At 38.2% G+C, this 24,764-nt stretch overlaps 1 protein-coding gene across 1 annotated transcript in view; it reads left to right on the plus strand.

Annotated features, from left to right (window-relative positions):
- Positions 1-24,764, plus strand: part of NEB (nebulin) — a 216,959-nt gene that overhangs the window by 50,738 nt on the left and 141,457 nt on the right. The window contains exons 35-52 of the mRNA XM_061135714.1: positions 1,258-1,569; positions 2,546-2,752; positions 4,571-4,675; positions 6,186-6,293; positions 7,519-7,830; positions 8,352-8,558; positions 9,008-9,112; positions 9,256-9,363; positions 10,216-10,527; positions 11,667-11,873; positions 14,948-15,052; positions 15,872-15,979; positions 17,490-17,801; positions 17,920-18,126; positions 18,521-18,625; positions 19,608-19,715; positions 22,603-22,914; positions 23,118-23,321. Of these exons, the coding sequence (XP_060991697.1) occupies positions 1,258-1,569; positions 2,546-2,752; positions 4,571-4,675; positions 6,186-6,293; positions 7,519-7,830; positions 8,352-8,558; positions 9,008-9,112; positions 9,256-9,363; positions 10,216-10,527; positions 11,667-11,873; positions 14,948-15,052; positions 15,872-15,979; positions 17,490-17,801; positions 17,920-18,126; positions 18,521-18,625; positions 19,608-19,715; positions 22,603-22,914; positions 23,118-23,321 (3,444 nt within the window). The remainder of the gene's footprint in view (positions 1-1,257; positions 1,570-2,545; positions 2,753-4,570; positions 4,676-6,185; positions 6,294-7,518; positions 7,831-8,351; positions 8,559-9,007; positions 9,113-9,255; positions 9,364-10,215; positions 10,528-11,666; positions 11,874-14,947; positions 15,053-15,871; positions 15,980-17,489; positions 17,802-17,919; positions 18,127-18,520; positions 18,626-19,607; positions 19,716-22,602; positions 22,915-23,117; positions 23,322-24,764) is intronic.

Here is a 24,764-nt window from a genome sequence, read left to right on the forward strand (position 1 = left end):
AGTAAAGGGACTTAGCCATACATATACATGTATCTATTCTCCCCCAAACTTCAAAGAGGCTACAATTTTGGTTTGAGCCAAGAAAAGAAAGAAGCCACATGTACAGACCATATAGAAGATAGTGTATAAGAATTCTACAGCCTTCCATTTAGGGCTGGTATTGAAAATGTGTTCCTCAAAGGTTTGCCCATCACTATGAAATCTAGTTTAGGGAGACAGTGAAAGTCTAAAATATGACATTATTATTTCTGTTTTTAGCCCTTACATAGAACTTTTTCTAATATGTCTAGAAATCACTGGATAATCCTTTTGCCTGCTAAACTCTTGTTTATAAGTCAGTGCTAAATGGCAGGAACAGAGCATCTTCAGAGTTTGGGTAGATTTGAATTCTTGTACATAAAAATTGAGGTTCTGACCTATTACCTAGAGTATAACTTAATCTATACCCCATTGCCAGTTTTAACCATGAGAGACCTCGGACAGCAGAGCTTTTGTAGTTAAGTTTTTACTGACGGGGAAGGGGCTCAGTGGTTCCTCCCTTATTCTTCAGTTCCTCACTTCATCTGCACTGCTTCAGCAGTGAGCTAGGAGAGTGGCTGCTGAGAAATGGGGTTGGGTGAAAACACAGCTACTTACCTGCCTATGCAGCACCCAAGTTGATGCCACTTAAAAAGAAGAGGGTTTTTTTAAAACCATATGAAGTTAACCTGAAACAACATAGTAATATTTTCTATCCTCCACCCCAAAGAGATATGAGTATAAACATCTTTCATGTAGAGTTCTTCAGAATTTCTTCTGCACCTGTTGTATACATATCACTGGGCCAATCAGAATAGAAAACAAAAGTGTTTCTAGTATTCTGTGATGTGAACTAATATGTTGGATTAGGAAAATTCACATCCTTGGAAAACCAGGAGAGATTGGTCTTACATTTGGGAATGTGTCATGTTTATATTAAGTATGAAAACTCAGTGGGTTTTATATAAAGTTTAACATGCAAATCATCTATAGAATTCATAACAAAGAAAAGAAACTGGTCCTGAATTTATCATGACCCTCATTTATAACCTAGCACTGCTGGAAATAAATGCTTTCACTCTAAACTTTCTCAGGTTGGAGGGTGTTGGGTGGAGGTTGTGGAATGCATTTCTTGCATCATCTTTCAGAAAGTGATAATATTCTTTGTGTGTGAATGTACTTGCTGCACCCAGTGTTCCCAGTGCTTAGGACTTTGCTAACCAAATTCTTCCTCTTCAGTATAAATACAAGGAAGCTTATGAGAAGGCAAAGGGAAAGCAAGTGGGTTTTAGAAGCCTCCAGGATGATCCCAAGCTGGTCCACTACATGAATGTGGCAAAGTTACAGTCTGACCGTGAATACAAGAAGAACTATGAAAACACCAAGACCAGCTACCATACCCCTGGGGACATGGTTAGCATTACGGCTGCAAAGATGGCCCAGGATGTTGCCACCAACGTCAACTACAAGCAGCCGATACATCATTACACATACCTCCCTGATGCTCTGAGTCTTGAACATATCAGGAATGTGAATCAAATTCAGAGTGATGTGAGTATGTATGATACAGCAGACCTAGAGATGTTCATAATAAATGGGCGATCATTTCTTCCTATTTTAGTTAGACTTTGCAATACAATAAGATATTTGAAAAATGCACTTTAAAATACACAGTCATCATTGAAACAGTAAGAAAGGCATGGTAGGCAAGCTGTGTTTTACTAGCTATTTGTGCTCTCATCACAATCATTGACATCTTTACTAACTTATGGATCAAATATAGTGCCATATTCTACTAAGTACATAAGCCACCTTGGTTCTCAACAACAGGGAGTGGTTGCTCCTGGTGGGCCTGCTTCAATGGTGATATGTACAATGCAAAATATGAGCACTCTCTATTCTTTCTGAATTCAGAAAGGTTTTTTTTGTTTGTTTGTTTTAACTCAAAGTCACTCTCTCATGCCTGTGTCTCTAGATAGCGAGTCATCTGTAGTGAACCAAGAAGGTTTTGTGATTGCAGTGTGATTCATGGAGAGCTACATGAGGAAGGTGTTTAATATTCAGGGCATTTCCTGCTGCAGGAGCCAGGTTTTTGTAAAAATTGTCCTTGGTAAAAGGAAGAAATGGTGTTCATTTATTGTTGCTCAATGAGAATGTCTCTCACACTGAGATAGAGGGGCCTAGGTGGACAGCGTGGGTGAAATACAAAAGTTGTGGAGTTTTCGGTGAAATCAAGGGAAAAGCCCAATTTATTGTCAAAAGAGGCACATTTTTTAAGAAGTACCTGTGGAAATATGTGTCCTAGATTCCCTCTTGGAATGTATAATGCACTCTAATGACAGAACTGCTCTTTCTTATGATCAAATTGTGGGTAAGAAGCTCTGTGGCAGACAGCCAAGAACACCACTGTAGAAATAAGCATGCTGATAGGCTGCTCTTCTTTCCCCCTGGATAAAATTGCAGATTTCCGGAACATCCCTTGAGCGTGCTCTAGGATATCTTTTCATCTGAGATTACTCTCTTACAGAATGTATATAAAGATGAGTACAACCACTTCTTCAAGGGCATTGGGTGGATCCCAATTGGTTCTCTGGAGGTTGAGAAGGTCAAAAAAGCAGGCGATGCATTAAATGAGAAAAAGTACAGACAGCACCCAGATACCATCAAGTTCACAAGTGTGCCTGATTCCATGGGCATGGTTTTGGCTCAGCACAACACAAAGCAGCTAAGTGATGTAAGTGGTTTCCCCTCAAATGGTTTTGTCTGTGAATAACCCCGTGACCAGCTACTCCACCGTCCTTCTTAACCCAATCCGTGAGCGTGCATCTGTGTTACTAAATCAGCTGCTTTCAGAGCTATATTCAAAGGGTTTTACCTTTGAAGCAACTTGGGACTTGAAGAACAGGGAGGAGAGAAGGAGGATGTTCCAAGTTTGCTTTATTTTCCAAATGTGGAGAGCCTATGTTATTCATAAGCAGACCCCTACATTATCGATGTGGAAAAAAATTATCACTATTATCATCTGTGACCTTGTCTGAATTGCAAACCCGATATTTATTGCTCTCAGTTGCAAGAGTTCTACCTAGGCAAATGAAAAGAAGGCTAATGTCTTGATCTTTTTGCCAAAAAAAACCCAAACATAGCCTGATATTCTGAGAGAGGCCTCTAAGGAAGCATGAAGTATTTTACTTTCAGAGTCATCTGGAGTCTCCTTTCTAAGCTCAGGTCTATCTGGACCCTTTTTCTTAGTCAGAGGCTAATAACAATGCTGTGTTTCATCTCATTTGGTAAGTTCAGAGTCATGTTACGATACCTCCACCAGAAAGAGGGTGGTAAATAGAAAACAAAGGAGGGAAGAAATTATGTGTGTTTGGTCCCAGATATATTTGAAGACGGGAAATGCATTCTTTGGCTCAGATTTGAGGGTTAACTGTGGATTTTATTTCTCAGACCAGTCCCACATTACCACAGATGTTTCAAGATTAATTCAATTTTAGTGGCACTAAATGGTATAGATTTTTGCAACTTCTCTTGCACTGACAAAGTGTCACTTTTCACTGTGTTTTTCCTGTTAGCTAGGAAAACCCTACACTCAGTTTATGAGCTCCCTGTCCCAATAAATGCCATCACCATCTCCTTAGTTACTCAAGCTGGAAAGCCAGCGGTCACCACTGACACCTCGCCGTGTGAACCCATGCATCCAGTGCATCTGCTGGTTACCTCCCCACTCTCTCAGCCATCCTGTTGGAGCACTTCCGTCTTTCAGCTGCCGTCAGCCCTAGTTCTGGCCTCCATCTGTCTCACGTGAACAGCTACAATAATCCATTATCTGGACTCCCTGCCTGAGGTCACACATGACAACCCAAAAGACCGTCTTAAAACATGAATCATGTTCTTCTCATACTTAGAGCCTGTTAGTAACTTCTCCTCGAACTCAAAATCTAGACTTGCTAACTTGGCTGAAATGAAAGGCCCTCAGCTCTGTGGCCCTGCCCTCCTCCTGTCTAATCCCTCTGGGACCCCCTCAGAGCCTTCTGTGACCTTCAGTCCCTCAAGCTGGCTATGCCTTTCCAGACCCAGGACTCTGAATGCTCCTTTTCTGCCCAGACCCTTCCCCTTTCTTCACGTTTGAGCATCCATGCTTCCTTTCTAGAGAGCCTTTGATGTCCCCTTTTGCTTCTTTCCTAAAGTTATTTTCTTTACACCACAAATTCTAGCTCCACCTTGCAGTTTATGTGTTTATTCTGTTTCCCCTGCAGGACTATAAACTCCAAGGTCAGCTTTTATTTATTTATTTATTTATTAAATAAACTTGAACACTTTAAACACAAGGACCTACCACACTGCCAATTGTCCCACACCATTGTACAATAAATATTGGTGGAATGAGTGAATGAATATGTCCAACACTTCCTCTGCATGATAGAATAGCTAATTGCCTTGTAAATGGAAAAACACAAATGGTAGTCTTCCTTTTTAAAGGAACGTGTGCTAGATGAAACTTACATTATGTTAGCTAACACAGTTCGCATGCTGCCTCCTTTGTTTTTAGCTGAACTACAAGGTGGAGGGAGAGAAAGTGAAGCACAAGTACACTCTGGACCCCGACGTGCCCCAGTTTATTCAAGCCAAGGTCAATGCCTTCAACATGAGTGATGTGAGTATTTGGCTGGGTGCCTGTCTTGGTATTGCACACAGGGGCCTCCCCTTTCCAGCTCTGGGAATTTTAGAGGGAGCCAACTGAGTGTGGGCCGTTTGAGTCTTTGTTGGAGAAGATCATTGAGAGGACGAGACTGTCGGGTGACCCTGGAGCTGGACCCGGACAATCGGAAGCTCCTTATCCCGCTCCTGTTCTTGGAATGTACATTCTGCCCACTGTTCCCACAGTGGGAGCCATTTTTAAGGACTCGGCCTTGAGAGACCAATGTGTTGTTGAGACCACTTGGGCTGAATCTAGTTGAGGCCTAAATAAACTAGTATGGCTCCGGTGGGCAGTTGCAAACATCTGTTTACGTTCCCTTGTTTATTAAACCTGTCACCTACCAAGCTGGAGAGTTTAGCCTGTTCCCTAAGTTTCTCCTTGCCCTCCTTGTACGGGGACCAATTTGCAAATCAATAGTCTCCAGATTGGATTCTTATCATAGAATATGAGGCTACAGGTAGCATTCATTTCATTTAAAGCAGACTTTTCCCAAATGTGGGCTATGACTCATTAGCTGTTAAATTAATCTAGTAGTCTGTGTTCCATTTTTTAAAAAGTGAAAAAAAATTAAATAAATAAATAAAATAAAAAGTGAAAGAAATTGGGACAAACATTGGAAAATCAGGAGTGCACAATCTGTAGTAATTTTAAGTATTGCTATCTCTGACTTTTGGCTATTTGTTAAACTTCTAAAAATGCTCAGCACAATTTTCTTTAAAAAGTCTTTTTTTGTATGTGGCTCGACTGGAGTGACTTAGCAGCAGCAGCATCTCTCTTGGATACTTAATTAGTGGTGATGTTTAAATGTACTATTATGAATTATTTCATTTTGCTTTTAAATCAAATTGATAAATTCTAATTTAAAGACATAGTCAAACCTGGATAAAATTGTTCATTTCTTAAAGGATGACTTAGTCATTCTTCCTAACATTTTAGACTCTGTTTTATCACCAAATAGACAATCTTTAAGTACTCATTTTTATGCTTTTGATTTATTTAAAAGTTTTTCCTACTTTTATAAGTAATATTTAAACATTAAGGTTAATTAAAGCAGGGTAGTACTATGTCTGAATTTTTAATTTTACTATCCACATCTTTGTGTAAGTTTAAAATGCTTCATACAAAAAATACAAGAAAATAAAAGCATTACATGCTTATTATAGAAAGATTGAAAAGTATAGAGAATTATAAAAAATGAGTATTGTTATCCCACATTCAAAGCATTACCTTTCCACTGGTTTTTTTATACAAACATATACAATTTTTACAGCAGTTGAGATCATACTGTGTATATAGTTTACTGATATATTTTTCAAAAAGAATATAGTAGATCCCTAAAAGATGAAAAAGAGCCCTAACTCTGAATTTTTTAATAGAAAGGGATATATCATGAAGATTTTGGCATCCTGTTTAATTTTTCTTTTAATTATGTCAAATATTAAAATAATCTTTCCTTTTTTCCAAGTCTCATTATAAAGCAGATTGGAAGAAAACCCTTGCTAAGGGCTATGATTTGAGACCAGATGCCATTCCCATCGTTGCTGCAAAAAGTTCAAGGAATATTGCTAGCGATGTAAGTCTAATTTGAAAGTAGCAAGCTTTCTTTGTATTTTACAAATCTTTACATGGTGTATGAGGTTATATGAGCTATATTAGAAAGCAAATAAAGGTTGTAATATAAAAATATTTCCTAATATCTTATGTACCAATTTTTTTATCTTCTCTTAAAAATATTTAAAAGCTCAATTCAGTTACCAAGGATAGGACTTTTTTAAACTCTGAAATACTTGAAATTCTCATTATTATTATTATTATGAATGTGAAAACAACTTTTTATTTGGATTTTGTTAAGAAAAAAACCTTGGTATACTGAAGTACCACTAAATCAAAAAAGTCTCCCAGTATTTTAAAAGAATACAATAGTTTATAATTTCCATAAAGAAAAAAATCTGGTGACTTATGGAAAACCAGGAAGAATTATAGGTCAAATGACAGTATTTTAGTTCTCTGTTGTAAGTTTTATGCTTACTTATTTACTTACTTAATTTGCTTTTTACAAATTAAGTTTTATTTTCTATATGAATTGATATAATACCTTGACATAGTATAAACATACTCATTTGGAGTCTAGTATGCTAGTTTTTATAATGTCTTTGCTGAAATTTACTCAGGATTATGCAAATATGTGCTCAGTTGTTAAGTTGTGTCCAACTCTTAGTGACCCCATGGACTGTAGCCCACCAGGTTCTTCTGTCCATGGGATTTCAGAGGCAAGAATACTGGAGTGGGTTGCTATTTCCTTCTCCAGGGGATCTTCCCAATCCAGGGACAGAACCCGGGTCTTCTGCATTGGGAGGCAGATTCTTTACCACTGAGCCACCTAGGAAACTTATTCATTGAAGTCTAGTATAGTAATTTTAATAATGTCTTTGCTGAAATTTACTCAGGATTATGCAAATATTTAATAAAGTAATACCAATTAATCAAAGAAACATAGTAAAAACTATGTACACCAAATCCTTAATAAACTTTTTAGGAACCTTTGAGCATATTCAGAGAATCTACTTATGACTAATATAGATATAAGCTGTAACTTATTCCATTTTTAATTATCCCCAGAGCAGATCCCAAGAGCATCCATTAGAAATATTTTGGTAGTTATTTAAAAATACTAAAAACTTAGATGTTACATAGATTCAGACAGTTTGTCTGTTGCTTAACCTGTGATATAAATTCAATTGAACACTTTCCTACAGTCTACCCTATCAAACTTCCATTTGTTCTTCTTTTCCTTATAGTTCAAATATAAGGAGGCCTATGAGAAAGCCAAAGGCAAACAAATTGGATTTCGCAGTCTTCAGGATGATCCTAAACTGGTTCACTTCATGAATGTAGCCAAAATGCAGTCAGATCGTGAGTACAAAAAGGGCTATGAAGCCAGCAAGACCAAGTATCTCACACCTTTGGATATGCTCAGCGTGACAGCCGCCAAGAAATCTCAGGAGGTTGCCACCAACATGAATTATAAACAACCCTTCCACCACTACACCCTGCTGCCCGACGCCTTGAACGTGGAGCACTCCAGGAATGCGATGCAGATTCAGAGTGATGTATGTAGCATTCATCAGATTGTCAGCATAGAATGAGTTGTCCATGTCTACTGGTGGCTCACTCCATCCTAAACCTGGTTGGACTCACTGTAATTAGGGATCTTCTCCAGAATTGGGGGTTTTAGGATTTTACTCATTTGAACTATATATATATAGTTTTCTTTGGTTATTATATGTATTTTTTAAAGCTTCAGATGTCAGACCCAGTATATGATGTATTCTGTGAAAGACTAAGAGGTCCAAATGGATGCTATATAATATTCCTTCCAATGTAAAATTTTGTTAACTTTCCCCCAAGAAATTTAAATTTTTAAAGGGATTGGGTCAGGATTGTTCAAAACCACCATGAATACATTCACTTTTAGAATTAATTTCTTTTTCTGAAGGATGGTAGGGAATAAAATATGGGTTATTCTCACCATCCCCCTATCCTTTTTTTTTAAAAAATGGGCAAATAATCTGTCTACAGAAACCCAAGCCTTGACTCTTTCTGCAATTAAATTTCCTTTTTCCTTGTAAAGAACTTGTACAAATCTGACTTCACCAACTGGATGAAAGGGATTGGCTGGATGCCATTAGAGTCACTGGAGGTAGAGAAGGCAAAGAAAGCAGGAGAGATTCTCAGTGAGAAGAAGTACCGCCAGCACCCCGAGAAGCTGAAGTTCACATATGCCATGGACACAATGGAGCAAGCACTAAACAAAAGTAACAAACTGATTATGGACAAGGTAAGAACTCACCCGCTGGTCTCAGCCTCAGAACTCCCGCAGTGCTCGGGCTATTGAACCGGGCATCGCCACTTTGACCTTCATCAGCGTTTTCATCTTTCTGATGATCATGGCCATGGTGGTGGGAGGGTATCTAGATTTGTTGTATCTAGGGGGCTCCAACTTATACTGACCCCAGGCTGTTAACACCATGCTGAGTGTGTGATGGAACCACAAAACCCCCTGTAGTGTGTGGTTGGGGCAGGAATGCATTTGTTTCAGTAGAAAGAGGGCTCCCATGTTTGATGGTTTTTTAAACTCATGGGCTCAGTCTCATCAGCCTGTCTTCTTGCTGTTTGCTTCATTTTCCAATATCAAGTTGACCTTCTTCTGCCCCGGAACTGTGGGCCTCTCCCTCACCCTGTGATAGCACACTGCAGTATAGTCATGTGCGGCCTTTCTTGTTGCAGAGGCTCTACACTGAGAAATGGAACAAAGACAAGACCACTATTCATGTCATGCCTGATACTCCAGACATTTTGCTCTCCAGAGTAAACCAGATCACCATGAGTGACGTAAGTAACAAAATGAGGGGCAGGGAGGCTGAAGGAAACCAGTATTTGTGGGATATCTGTCTCCCGCATGCCAACCGCCTTAAAATCAGGATCCCCGTTCTAACCCGACTAAGGTGCTGACGTTTTTCCGCTTCATCCTTTAGAAACTGTACAAAGCCGGCTGGGAAGAAGAAAAGAAGAAAGGCTATGAGCTGAGGCCTGACGCCATCCCCGTAAGGGCTGCAAGGGCCTCCAGAGACATTGCCAGCGATGTACGTGCTTCCTCTGGGCTTTGCTTAACATAAAGGAAAAAAGCAAACGAGCCAAGCTTGTGTGTGTGTAGGAGCTACAGTCAGCTCGTTCAGTGTTGGTGGGACCCCCATCCTTTGTAATGCACATGACACGTCCCTTCCACCCAGCCCAAGGACCCTCTAATCATGTGTTCATTATTTAATGTAAAAGGTAACAGGGTCTTGTTAAAATAATTAAATTGTTCTATATGCTAAGTTGCTTCCGTTCTGTCCAACTCTTCGAGACCCCCATGGACTGTGGCCCTCCAGGCTCCTCTGTTCATGGGATTCTCCAGGCAAGAATACTGGAGTGGGTTGCGGTGCCCTCCTCCAGGGGATCTTCCTGACCCAGGGATCGAACCCGCTTCTCTTATATCTCCTGCATTGGCAGGCAGGTTCTTTACCATTAGTGCCACTTGGGAAACCCCAAAATAATTAAATTGTTAGTGGGCAATTCTAAGCAAACATCGGGATATGAGCTATACATTTTACCCAGAAGATTCATTACCAGGCTCTTTCCTGAATGTAGAGAAATGGTGCGCTGCGGCCTTTTCCATTGGTTACCCGGCTGAGTGGGAAAAGCCTCTTTCTAACTCTCCCTAAAGCAACTTATTTGCACCTCTCTTTGATTAACTCTGAGATGATTCTTTCCGTCATGGTCTCAATTCTGGCAAGAAATTTGAAGTAATGTAGTTTGCTCCCTGTGCCATCCCCAGCAAATCTTCCTTTTCTAGAGTAGCCCTAAACCCATGAGTAAGCTAATGGCATCTAGTGAATTATATTTTGTTCTCTTTTCTTCACTGTCTCATGTCCATGTGCCTTTTCCATCCACAGTACAAGTACAAGCAAGCCTACGAACAAGCCAAAGGCAAACAGATTGGCTTCCGGAGCCTTGAGGACGACCCCAAGTTGGTACACTTCATGCAGGTGGCCAAGATGCAGTCGGACCGGGAGTACAAGAAGGCATATGAGAAGTCCAAGACATCCTTCCACACCCCGGTGGACATGCTTAGTGTGGTGGCCGCCAAGAAGTCTCAGGAGGTGGCCACCAATGCCAACTACAGGAACGTGATCCATACCTACAACATGCTTCCTGATGCCATGAGCTTGGAACTGGCCAAAAACATGATGCAGATTCAAAGTGATGTACGTGACAGCCATGTTTGCAGAGCATTTACTTTGACATGATAAGCAAATCATGAAAGATTCTAAGTCATGACATTTTGAAAATCCAAAAAGAAATTCATATGTAATTTCCCAATAACATATTTCATGTTTTACCTTAGACTGAATTTTTTTAAACACAAAGGAATGAATCTGATCTATTATTGTTGTGAGCATTGCTGGATGTTAGATTCAGGAACAGCAAATGAATTTGGTTTCAGAAAGAATTTGTTGAAGGAAATACATATAGCTGAGAGAGTTGGCAGTTTTTACAGCTTCCATACCTTTTATGGTTCCTGATTAAGGAATAAGAGATGAAGCAAAAAGTCAGATAACTTGAGAGCTATTGCCCCTCGTTCCCAAACAGCTTTCAATTCTGACCTTGTAATTGCCTATCTTACTTACTTATGAAATAGGAGATGATGCTGAAACAGCTATTAAAATAAATGTGAGGAAGGTACAAAGGGTGGAAAACCAAGAATTCACCTACAGAGGCCCTTTGGTGGCTGGGAGAAGTGAATTTAAATTATGAACCAAAGGCAGGCCACACCGAGCCTATATTTTTTTTTAGAAATGTAGGAGCTGAGCTATAGTTGGAGGGGTACATAAGTATCTGAGTGAAAGCAACTATGGTACAGTTATAGAGGGAAATGTCAGAACAGAGGAGGGAAGCAATGAAATTTGCACAAAGTACTGATGAGGTTTTCTGGCATACCTGAAGGAGTTGTAACTGTGGTGGCTGCTCAAAGGCTTATAGCTAAAGATAGAAATGGGGTCCCCTGAGTCATCTATTAGCCAAGGGGACTTGGAGGGTTTTGTAAGAGTTAGTCCAGCATGGTCACTTTTCTGGAGATAGTAGTCACATGGTAGATTGATCTATTTGGTACTTCTTGGCATTTTTTTCTTTATGAAGGTATTGAGAGAAATCACAAAGATACTCCTGCTTGTTTTAAATTTCTCATGCAAAGAAATGTGAAAAAGAAATTTAGGGATATAAGTAGTTGAAGTTGAATATACTATTGGTTGAAAACTGAAGGGGAACCTGTGGAATATTAAATACCTGCTCATGATTCTAAGAAGCTGTGATTTCTTCTCATCCTCAAACTCTTCCTCTTTTGCAGAATCAGTACAAAGCTGACTATGCTGACTTCATGAAAGGCATTGGATGGCTCCCTCTGGGCTCCCTGGAGGCTGAGAAAAACAAGAAAGCCATGGAGATTATCAGTGAAAAGAAGTACCGCCAGCATCCAGACACTTTGAAGTATTCCACCTTGATGGACTCGATGAACATGGTTTTGGCCAAGAATAATGCAAAAATTATGAATGAAGTAAGTCTTTCAATAATGTAGTGTTTAACAGGAATCAGAAATAAGCCAGGAATATCTTACATTTAATCTACAGGTTTTGATAATAGTTTTAGAGCATCATAGTTAATGTTTCCTCTAAAAAAGGGTCTTATAGTTAAAGAAAAAGATAGAAATTAGTCCTAATAAAGTGCCCTCTTCAAATGTTTAATGAACCACCCTAGCCAGTAGACATAAGTATAGACTTTTTTAATGCAAATCTTGAAAGTGAGTCCTATTTGTTTAAGGTGAAATTGAGTAGAAGTTCATAATGCTGAATCAGTAGATTGTAGGGCTTATAACAGCTATGTGTTGCAGCCCACCCTTGCTTGCTTACTCTTTGCTGGAATAAAAGAAAACTCCTAGATTACATGGTTGTAGCAGCATTTCTGAGCCAGAAACTTCTCTGGCCAATCCTGAGAGCAATTGCTCTCCACCACTAGTTCCTTGGATCCATAATGAGTCCAGTCTTTAGAAAATTCTCACTGTAGTTTGCCATTATTAGCGATTAGTTGATTTCATGACCAACAAGCAAACAAGCACATCACCCTGTTTTGTTTTTACCCTTTTTCCTTGGACACATGTTTTCAAGTTGCAGATAACAGAATAATTACAGCAGCATTGGTTATATTGTGCAGATCACAACTAGAAATGCCATTGATTAACCAAAAAGGGGAAAAATAATTTGGACCTAACATGATACAGTTGCAGAAAGTGATGTAGAAAGAGCTGTATTATGCTAAGTTTCCGAGTAAATCCTCTGGAATCTTCTGAGATAGAAATTTGTCAAGAAGATCAGCCTCTTTGAAAGGGACTTGTCAACACAAGGCACAAATCTCAGTGTCCCTTTTAAGATATAGAATTATAAACTATCATAAACATACATTTATTTTTTAAACACTTTTTCATTTTTCCAGTGTTAATGATTATCATTTTACACTACTGATGCCAAGATGAGAATCATAGAAATACCAAGTGCTAGCACTGAGAAGTATCTTGGTGATCATCAGGTTGAATCCCTTTATTGCAGGGTTGAGGAAAGTGTGGCCCAGAGAGGCAAGGCACCTCCCTTAGAGACACACAGCAGGTGAATCACCTGGTCTAGACTAGAGCCAGGACTCTGAGGAATAAGCATTGCTCTTTCCACTAGAATTGCAATGCCTAATACTATAGTCACTAGCCACATGTGATGACAAATCTAAGTCAGTTAAAATTAAATAATAATAATTCAGTTCTTCATTTACATTAGTTACATTTCAAGTGATTGATAGCCCTGTGTGGCTAGGAGTTGTGTTGGCTGACACAGAACATTTTCATCACTGCATAGTTCTGATGGGTTGTGTTTGTCTTGAAGAGATCAGAAAATTACTGCTTTCTTAAGTAAAGTTTCATTGTAACACAGCCACAGCTCTTCATTTGCATATTGTCTGTGGTCACTTTTGCACTGTAATAGCAGAATTGAGTAGTTAATAGCAGAGATTCTGTGACTTGCAAAACCTAACATTATTTACTATCTGACTCTTGACATTTATCAACCCCTGATCTAGAAGAAGACTCTAGAAGATTTGTTTTTATTTTTTAAATCAAACCTGGCTAAAACAAAGAGATAGCATTTTTCGCCTACAAGATTTCCAGAAATTAAAAACCTGTGTGATATACAGTATTGCAAAGAAAGTTAATGTAAACTACTTTTTGCTAGTGTTAATTAAAATTCATCCACCCAATGCCCTTCAGAAGGCCTCACGTAAGTGCAAAGATACACATATGTACAAATATATGTTAGTATTTGTTGCAGGTTAGGGTCTCCAAAAGGATATGCTGAGGTGGAATTTGGAGTACAGGACATTTTTCGGGGATCAGTACCTGTGGGAGGCAGACCTGGCAAGAGGGGTCCAACTGGGATGCTGGCCTTACAAAGCCTAGGTCAGTGCCAGGGCTCTTGAGTGGACACAGCCTGTCAGGAGTGTCCTGTGCTGGGTAAAATGGCCAGGACTTCATACCTTGACTCTGAAGATCCCTGTATGTGGCCACTGGGGAGATGTACTCTTGAGTGAGGCAGCAAAACCCTGAAGCAGGTGACAATTTGGAAGCTGTCTGCAAACAGTTGGGGCACCAAGTCCTTCTTTGAATGGGTATCTGGGTGGTGCATCTCCAAATCACCACAAAGATTATGGCATCATTGCTTACTGTAGAAGAAAATGAAAACAACAAATTAAATGTCTATCAATGGAGAACTGGTTAAATCAATTAGGTGACACCTCTTCATGGAATACCACGCAGCTCTTTAAATGAGTGAAGTTAATTATTTTAAGAAGGCTAAAAGATGTCTAGCCTATAATATTAAGTAAAAAAGCAAGATGTAGAATAATATATATGATTTCATTTATATTTCAAAAGGACTATATGTGGATTTTAATATGCCTAGAAAATTCTAAGATGGAAATGCTATATCCAGGCTGTAAAATAGGAAGACAGGACATTTTACTTTCCATTTTACATCCTCTCCACTATCTTGTTTGAGCACATTTTTCTTTTAAACTTTAAAAATATAAGAGTGAGCTAACAAAACCACATAAATTATTGATATTTGTGTAAAATAATAAGTATGTATGGGTCTTCCCTGATAGCTCAGTTGGTAAAGAATCTGCCTGCTATGTAGGAGACCCTGGTTTGATTCCTGGGTCGGGAAGATCCTCTGGAGAAGGGATAGGCTACCCACTCCAGTATTCTTGGGCTTCCCTTGTGGCTCAGCTGATAAAGAATCCACATGCAATGTGGGTCCCTGGGTTGGTTTGGTCCCTGGGTATGGCCCCTGGGTTTGGTCCCTGGGCTGGGAAGGTCCCCTGGAGAAGGGAAAGGCTACCCATCCAGTATTCTGGCCTGGAGAATTCCAGGGACCATATAGTCTATGGGGTCACAAAGAGTCAGACACGACTGAGCGACTGTCACTTTCACTTTCAATGTGTATGTACTAAATGACTTTAAAAATTTTAATTATTAACTTCCATTGATTTCTTTTTCTTTCTTTCTTTCTTTTTTTTTTTTTTTTAACTTTCCAGTACCTCTACAAAAAAGACTGGGAGGCCGACAAGACCAAAGTCCACATCATGCCTGATATCCCCCAGATTATTCTGGCAAAGGCAAATGCAATTAATATGAGTGATGTAAGTAAGATTCCCCCTGCTGTCATCTTTCTTTCCATTTGAACTAGTAAAAACAAAATAACAGATTAATGTTTCAATTTTGAGAGGGAATGTTTTGAAAATGAGTGGGAATCCACAAATGAGCATCTTTCTCTTTCTCATCTTGCTTTGATAAGAATAGGAATAGGCCTATTGATGGAACTTGGACCCAGCAGTTAGGAATTCAAAAAAGGGAGTTGGATTTTGTTCTAGGGGTAGGTACTTTTTATCAAACTAGGAGAATTAAAGAGAATGGCTTAGAGCCCAGGATAAGAGATAAAGAGTGAATCCCAGGACTTTCTTAGAGTCCTGCTACCAAGCTTTTGAAATGTTTCTAAACAGGGAGTATTGGGAAAAGTTAAATGGAGAGGGAAGAACATTTTGAAGAATTTAGGTCAAGCCCCATAAGGAATGTGCAACATGTACTGTTAGAAACTGCATAGGGGTTTTATTTCACTTCCTTTCTCATCTTAACCAGTTGCTTGGAAACCCTCAAATCCTACCAGGTGTTTTTTCTTTTGTTTGTTTGAATTACGTAGGGATTTGGGATAATTGACTTCTTTTGGATTGTGGAATCCATACAATTATACACATAAAAATGTCCATTGCAAAGCAGTGAAAGTATTTTGATGAAAGAACACAGCTATTTTGCTTTCTTCTCTTGACTCTTATTTGACAAAATGCGTCAATAAGATTATACTGGACTTTCACATTTCTAACTTCAGTGCCAGTTTAGTCTTTGAAAATAAATTCAGATTTTCCTATTTAGAAGAAAACTGTTTCCTTTGCCTCTCTTTCCAGAAACTCTACAAACTTTCTTTCGAAGAGGCTAAAAAGAAAGGCTATGATCTCAGAACTGATGCAATTCCTATCAAAGCTGCCAAGGCCTCAAGAGAGATCGCAAGTGATGTAAGTCTAAAGGAAAGCAGTCACGTGACTGGGGGTTTCTATCCTACCAAAATAATAAGGGCTGAGTTCTAGAAACACTGAATGAGTAAAACATGAGGAAAAAAAAAGCATGCCTGCCAACAGTAGCCCCATTATGTTCTATGAACGTGTCTTAACCTTGCTTTCGTATTTTCTTGGATATTTCAAAAAAAATAGAATGCCAGTCACATTATGACAACTTAGATGTCAGCTCCCTGACTCATGAGATCTGGATGAATTTACTTTGGTCTCCCTCACCAAGACCGTAGCCTGTAGAAATCCAAAGCCATTCACTAAGTCTTCTTAATGAAGACTTGTGTTGTCCTTGCCTACTGCCTCGTAGACTGTCTTCCTAGCAGGATGTCTCAGAAAGGGCTGTGCTGGGGGTGCTGATCTTTTGTTCTCATGATAGCTGATTATTAAATAATTATGAATTTTGCAAACCCGTTGTTCAACTATTGACAGCTTGATAACAGCTGTGATGGGAGTCTTTACACCAGAGAAATTGGCAAATATTATAAATTGGGGCTTCCCCCCATCCCAGAGAGCTGGTGTGCCTCCTTACCATTGCCATAACACATCATCTCAATGAGATTCACTTCTTTCGTTTGTTTGTTTCAATAAGAAATCCACTCACAGTGAACATTAATGATTTGGGGGAAGTGGGAAGAGTGCATTCAGAGCACTCTTTCCTTAGCCATCCCCCAGGCATACTTTCTCTTTCCTCCACCTTCTCTGCTCTTCATCTTTTCTTCCTCTCCATCCCTACCCCACTCCAGCTTCATCCCAGGAACTCCATATTCTCCTCCCTCTATTGTTCTGGAGTCATTTGGCTCTCCCAGATCATAAGCCCTAACTTGCACACCTGAACCCATGAGAGACGGGTGGAATATGAAGCTTTCCATGTATCAGGATCTCCCCATTATAGAGGGAAGTTGGTGATAAATAGCAAAATTTCTTCCCCATTACACCAGTATGGAGAATCTGGAAAAGAACTCCACAAATATAAAGCCACCCTGAAAGTATACTGTGTGTCTCATAACTGAGCCTGTTCTCATCAGTGTAAGACCGGCTGGATGATTCCTTGGGGCAACATTAAACTGCTTGGAGCAGTCTGCTTTTTTTTTTTTTTTCTTATTTGCTGTACTCTTATTACCTACTACAGGTCCCTTTTAACAACAGCATAAGAGCAGAAATCAGTGTCGTGTATCGTCACAAGATCAAGGTTCTAATCCTTAGGGACCTTAGCAAGTCACTCATCCCTCTGGGTCTCAGTTTACTCATCTATAAAATGGGGGCAGTAAGAATAACTTTGCCATCTACCTCACAATGTATAGTTGTATCAGGTTACATAAATAAATGTGAAAAACGTATTCTCTGAACTGCAGAATTCTATACAAGTATCATTTTTTATGAAATACAGAACATTGACGCTAGAATGATATCTGGTCAAGGGAATTGCTCTGAATAAATATTCAAAATTTCTTCACAGTATAAATACAAACAAAATTATGAAAAGGAGAGGGGGAAGATGGTTGGTTTCCGCAGTCTTGAGGATGATCCCAAATTAGTTCATTCCATGCAAGTGGCCAAAATGCAATCTGAGCGGGAGTACAAGAAAAACTATGAGAAGACCAAGACCAGCTACCACACCCCTGCCGACATGCTCAGCGTCACGGCCGCCAAGGATGCCCAAGCCAATATCACCAACACCAACTACAAGCACCTGATTCACAAGTATATTCTCCTCCCTGATGCCATGAACATCCAGCTGTCGAAGAATATGAATCGCATACAGAGTGATGTAAGTCATCTTTCTGGGTGATGTTTGCGTTCCTAGCATGAGAGGGGAGATGACAGGCTCCTATGCCACATTCTTGTGTCTGAATTGATAAAGTAGAATGTGCTTCCTCTCTTTATAGAATGAATATAAGCAGGACTACAATGAATGGTACAAAGGGCTTGGCTGGAGTCCAGCTGGTTCCCTAGAAGTGGAGAAGGCCAAGAAAGCAACTGAATATGCCAGTGACCAGAAATACCGCCAGCATCCTAGCAACTTCCAGTTTACAAAGCTGAATGACTCCATGGACATGGTCCTTGCTAAACAGAATGCCCACACCATGAACAAGGTAAACTGAATAGCCAACCTTCCCCACAACTCCCAGCCAGGCAGGGCTCGCAGCCTCTGCTTCTTGTTTGGGAAATTTTAATTTGGACTCATCACTTCTATGCAGTGGCAAACAGTACCAGAGCACTCCCCTTCACCATTTTTTTCTGCTCCCTACCTCTTATTTTTATTTCCCTTGCCCTTCTAATTGAGTTAGAAATAACTCTTTCTTTTAAATTATTTTTTAAGTCTGATTTTATTTTTGGTGTCTTTCCTGAATTATATATTACTTTAGTTACTAAATTAATTTAACCTAATTCAAATTGAGTGCACTCAAATGTTATGTTATTTTTTAAAATTTGTTTGACCTAAAAAGTTATTCCAATTTTAAATGCATTTTTTTTTTAACTTTCTAGTACTTATACACTGTTGATTGGAACAAAGATAAAACGAAGATTCACGTGATGCCAGATACACCAGATATTTTACAAGCCAAGCAAAATCAAACAATGTACAGTCAGGTAAAATAATGATTAAACATATTAAATGATGTCATGGTATATAATTGATGTAAATGCTGAAGCTATGGAAATGAATGACTCAAAGTCGTTAATAGAGGGATATTGCAATTTATGGTGGTTAGAAGCAAGTGAACGGCTGTGATTATATATTCCATGCAGGTAGGTACTGTGCCTCTTTTGTTTATCTCAGTACTAATTATGTTTGGCACAGTGTAGAAAATCAATAAATCTCAAGTTATTGAAAGAAAAATGCACCAAACAGACCTGGGTATGAGCTTTGACTTTCCCATTTATGAGTTGTGTAATATTGGGTTTAAGCCTTAGTTTGTTCCTTCCTAAAATTGGTAACTTTAAAGTGCCTATGACATTGAATTGCTGTGAGGACCAAATGAGGAATTCCATGCACAGCTCTCATCACAGTGCCCGGCACACAGTAAACACTGAATGACCTTCAGCTCCTTTTATTATTGTCCAGTTGAACGTATGTGCATCCATTCAATGAATTTGAGTCAAAAAAATTAACTTATTTTTTGCACCTTACAAAAGGCATTTCATTTTCTATGACTTTTATCATTTAGATAATTAAAATTTTGTTACCTGACCTTTTTTTAATCAATTACTTTAATATCTATATTCAAATTAGTAGGCCTAGACTGTACTTAACTGTAGAGGAAATCTACCTAATATACCTGATATGAACACATTGTGTCTGAATGGAAAAAGCCATACTCAACTATACTATTAATACCAAGGTAGTGGGGAGTGAGTCTCAGAGGCAAAAAAAAGAAAAGTTGAAGCCAGATCACTTAATGTTAAGTCATTGCTCTGTTAAACAGCTTATATTCTTTTTTATCCATATTTTTAGAGATAAGATAGATGATGTTAGAATCTGATGTCTACTCTTTAGGTAAACTTCTGTTCAATAATCCTTTGTGGTTTTAATATACAGTGAATAATGGTAAATATTTTCTTTAATTTTCAGAAACTCTATAAACTTGGATGGGAAGAAGCTTTGAAAAAAGGCTATGATCTCCCAGTTGATGCAATTTCTGTGCAGGCAGCCAAAGCTTCCAGAGACATCGCTAGTGATGTAAGTTTTTTTTTTTTACTTCTATGAGGATATATTGATGTCTGAATCTAGTACTTTAGTGTGCTGGTAATGATTTTTTACAGATAGTCCTCACCTTTCAAAATGTGATGCAATTTCCTTCATCTTCTCCTATCCTCTTCACTTACCCCAATCCACTCTTCTTTCTCACTAATTGAATATCAAAAAAGGGGCTTCCTGAGTAGAGACTGAGCCAGAGAACCTATAAGACACATTACACTAAGTCGTGTTGCTTCTACACGTTACAAAAGAACCAAAAACTTTGTTTTCCTGCTTGCCTGCAAATAATTTTCCTGTCTTATATTTGTCTATTTTAGACAAACTCAAAGTGCCAGACAATACATAACCTCAACAACCTGATGTTAATAGATTTTTCTTTGCACATGTTTAAAATTCACTGTCATTTCTTTTTATTTAGGCCATCCTTGCTTTTACATAATTATAATAAATTGGCTCAGGGTGTAGAAAATACAGGAAGTGGCAGGAATTTAGGTTTAACATACAGCGGACTTAACTTTCCCCTGAATATCTGGTTGAAAGTTCATAAAACAAGGATATTCGCTCTTCAAGGCAACTTTCTTTTTTTTTTCCTGGCTGCATGCAGCCTGTGGACTCTCAGTTCTCCCACCAGGGATTGAACCCCGGCCACAGCAATGATAGCACCAGGTCCTAACCACTGGACTGCCAGGGAACTGCCAAGGCAACTTCTAATTATGATTGGAAAGGGTAGTAAATTTGGTGAAAAAACTGGATACAGTTCCTATTGGTCAATTAAATTTTTATAAATATTCAACTTAGAGATTCCACAAACTCAAACATATCATTTTGTTAACCCCCAAAATTTGGAGAATTTCTGTTATAGAGAATAAATTACCAGAATTTTGTCACAGCCTCTTAATCAAAATCTTTAAATCAAAGCAAAACAAGGATTTGATTTGGAGAGAAACCATGTCTAAACACAATCTGACAATAAATTCTAAGGCTATAAGGGAAATTTCTCTCTAATTCAGTTAATCTGTGGCACTTCAGAAGTGTTGGGAAATTAATTAGATGATGTGTTATTACCCACTCTGTGGCTTGCAGGTCAATACCTCATTAAAATGAATCGATGCGATGACGAACCTAAAGCAATAGTGATGTCTGAATGGTCCTCAGAAAGTAAACTCATTTTCATTTAATGTTAGAATTCCCTATGAGGTAAAGATAGTTTAGGAAATTAAGACATTGCGTCAACACTTTCCTAAGAAACAACATTTATTTTCATGTAAGTCTGTTAGAAATTTTTGAAATCTTACCCTAAAATTGAATTACCTTTAAATGAATTTCCCACCATTGTAGAGATTTTATCTCCTCTCAGTTTCAAATGGTTCTTGTATCTATGCCACTTAAAGAGATTAGAGCTATTTTTATCAATACTTAATAAGTCAGAATCACAGAATTTACAGTTAGAAGATAACAATGTTTATTTAATCTAATCTTCCACTCAACATCATTCTCTCCTTTCTTATAGGTCTTCTCTCCATTCTAATAGGTCTCTGAATACTTACAAATATAAGAATTTTTGTGTCTTTCAGGGCAATTTGTTTCTTTGCTGGATCATTTCTAATTGCCATTACATATTTCCTTATTTCAAACTTAAACATGTTACTGGTCAGCCTTAGATGTGTGTTCTAGAACACCACAGAGCAGCATATTTCCCTTTTCACCTGATATCCCTTAAAACATTTCAAGTTTCTTATTCTCCTTTGGTTTTTAGCTTTGTAAGTCCTTAAATCATTCCACTTGTGATGTATTCTATATTTTCAAAACCCTTCTCAAAACAGAGTATCTTAAAACTTGGTGTTGCGTTACTGTTTCAGGTCAGGCTGAGCAAATGAACTTCTGATTTGCCTTTATCTATACTCCTACAGAATCTCTTACAGAAATATACTTTTTAAAAAGCAATTTTGTCATATTGCACACATTGAGCTGATGGTCCATGTAAATTCCTGAGCATTTTTAATAAGACATAACCATGAAGCTGGGTAACAAGAGAGAGTAGAACGTACTTCTGTAAAGTGTAACGTGTGTTCAGCATCTGGCATCAAGTAAATGCTATTATCCAATTATTACTATTATTCTTGTCATTGTCACCAACAATAATGCAGTTTTTCCCAATTGAATCTAAATATTGGATTTCACTATTACTTTCTTACATTTAAGTATTTCATTTGGACCTATCTTGGCAGTATGTTGAGATCTTGTGGAATTTTGTTTCTATTCTAACATATTTGCCAGTTTTTATGAGCAACAGAGGAATAGATCCTGAACAAGACAAGTTTATATGACACAATTATATGGCAAACCACTAAAAAACCCTGCAGCTTAATAAATTAATCTACACTATTAGGCCTGCTCATCAAGTCCAGAATCTTCCCATTTTTTTTTGCCACTTAGCCATACTTTTCCCATTATTCCTATAAGCATTATCAAATGCTACCCTAGAGTCAGCATACATAATGTCTACCACATTCCAACATATATTTCTGCCTCTAGTTGAATTTAATTTCTCATCATAACCTGCCCTGATACTCAGCTACATTATGTCTTTTTAGAAGCCTCTACTTAAGCTTTCACATTTTTTTTTTCTTTCCTCTTTTTAAAAAAATAAATAAATAAATAAATTTACATTTGTTTATTTTTAATTGGAGTATAATTGCTTTACAATATTGTATTGGTTTCTGCCATATATGAGCATGAATCAACCAGTTTTCACATTTCTTAGTAAGTTAAATGAAATTCTCATTGCAGTTTTGGAAATGCGCAAACAAAGAAAACAGAGTTTAACTTGTGTTTGTGTTAATAAGAGAACTGTTTCCTCTGATTTCAGTTTAAATATAAACAAGGCTACCGCAAGCAAATCGGCCACCATATTGGATTCCGGAGTCTGCAAGATGATCCAAAGCTTGTGTTGTCCATGAATGTAGCCAAAATGCAGAGTGAAAGAGAATACAAGAAGGACTTTGAGAAGTGGAAAACCAAGTTCAGCAGCCCAGTGGACATGTTGGGGGTGGTGTTGGCCAAAAAATGTCAGGCCTTGGTCAGTGATGTGGACTACAAAAACTACCTGCACGGGTGGACGTGTCTGCCTGATCAGACTGACGTGATCCAAGCTAAAAAGGCTTATGAACTACAGAGTGAGGTCAGTTTCTACTAAATCTCATAGTTTATATGTATAGTACTTCATATCTCATATGAGTGATCATTTAATCATAAAGAGACAGAATAATAGACAAATTATTATTGAATATCTAAAACATACCTTTTTTTGAAATGCATAGAATTGTTTGAGTCAAGGGTCCGGATGAGGATGGAATTTTGATGACATGGCTTGTATTTTCACAGAATTTGTATAAGTCTGACCTTGAGTGGCTGAAAGGCATAGGATGGAGTCCCTTGGGTTCTTTGGAGGCAGAAAAGAACAAACGGGCTTCAGAAATCATCAGTGAGAAGAAATATCGCCAGCCTCCGGATACAAACAAGTTCACCAGCATTCCTGACGCCATGGACATAGTTCTGGCAAAGACAAATGCCAAAAATAGGAGTGATGTGAGTACCTTTTCGGAGATAAAAGAAACTATACTGCCTGATACCCAGTAGGTGCTCAACAGTATTTGCTTAATAAATTAGTAGCATAACAACAGCATTGCATCACACAGCATCAATTTTTTATTTTGTTATTTCATTTGAATTATCAGTTACCCTACAGTGGATCTTGTAAAAATGAGTTAGTATCAATTTTTGTCACCCAAAGCTTGCTTGCTTATTTACCCAAAGCATAACAAGAAAACTATTGAACATATTTCTTTATTTGAAACTTGTGTGTGTTGAAGACCCAGATGTACAGTGTATTAGAAGGAGAGATTCTGAGTACCTTACACAGGCACAGGGGAAATGTCATAAAGAATATATTTTCTTTCAAGTGATTATAATACAGTTCACTTAGCTGAATCACAATAGATTATATAAGTACAAATATAAATAAATATATATATCTTCCATTTCCTTCTTATTTCCTTCTCCAGCACTGATTCCAGTGTCTGGTATGATACTAGGTGCTCATACTAGTAAGTATTTATTGAATAAAATAAATGAAAGATGTGTAGAGTAATTATGCAAGGAAGGGAAAGATTACTCTACCTTCCTCAGTTAGAAGCATAACCCTGAAAATTACAAAGCATTGAATTATGTGCACTAAGATTTTGGAGCTAAGAACATTTAAATAGATTTATAATAACTCTTTGGGTCTTAGAAAGATCTAAATATATATAACATTTTATATATTTTACATATATGTTTTTATAGAATATATGTAAGCCCTTAATTAGCATATAGTAAGCATTTTGATAGTTTCGCAGGATGACTCAGTGGTAAAGAATTGTCTGCCAGTGCAGGAGACGCAGGTTCGATCTCTGGGTTGGAAGGATCCCGTGGAGATGGAAATGGCAACCCCCTCCAGTGTTCTTGCCTGGAGAATTCATGGACAGAGGAGCCTGGCGGGCTACAGTCCATGGGGTCACGAAAGAGTCGGATACAACTTAGCAACTAAACAACAACAACACAACAGAAGCATTTGATAAACTGTGGCTCCTCTCTGCCCAATCAGCCCCTCATAGACTTCTTGCAGTTTTGATATCCAAAATTTATAGTAATTGCTGACCTGTGAGTTTTATTAGAAATGTTCATGTTCCCATTTTTTTGTTTTTATGATGGCAATTTGAATCCATCAGGTGACTAATAAAGCAACAACTTTCTACAAATTATTTCCCCCTTTAGAAAAGTTTCTTGTTTCTCCATGAAACGGGGCTGTGTATAAAGTTCTGAACTAATATGGTGGCCAATAGAAAAACCCTGCATCATGAAACCTATCAACATCAAAGTCTCAGGATAGACCTCTCTACAGTGTGCCCCTGTTACAGGAGACTGATCTCCTTAGGCCTCAGGAAAGGGCCCCTGGGGTCCTGGAGCCTGCTGTCTCTCCTTTTGAGTAGA

Source organism: Dama dama, chromosome 33 (assembly GCF_033118175.1).
Source record: "Dama dama isolate Ldn47 chromosome 33, ASM3311817v1, whole genome shotgun sequence".
Taxonomy (NCBI): domain Eukaryota; kingdom Metazoa; phylum Chordata; class Mammalia; order Artiodactyla; family Cervidae; genus Dama; species Dama dama.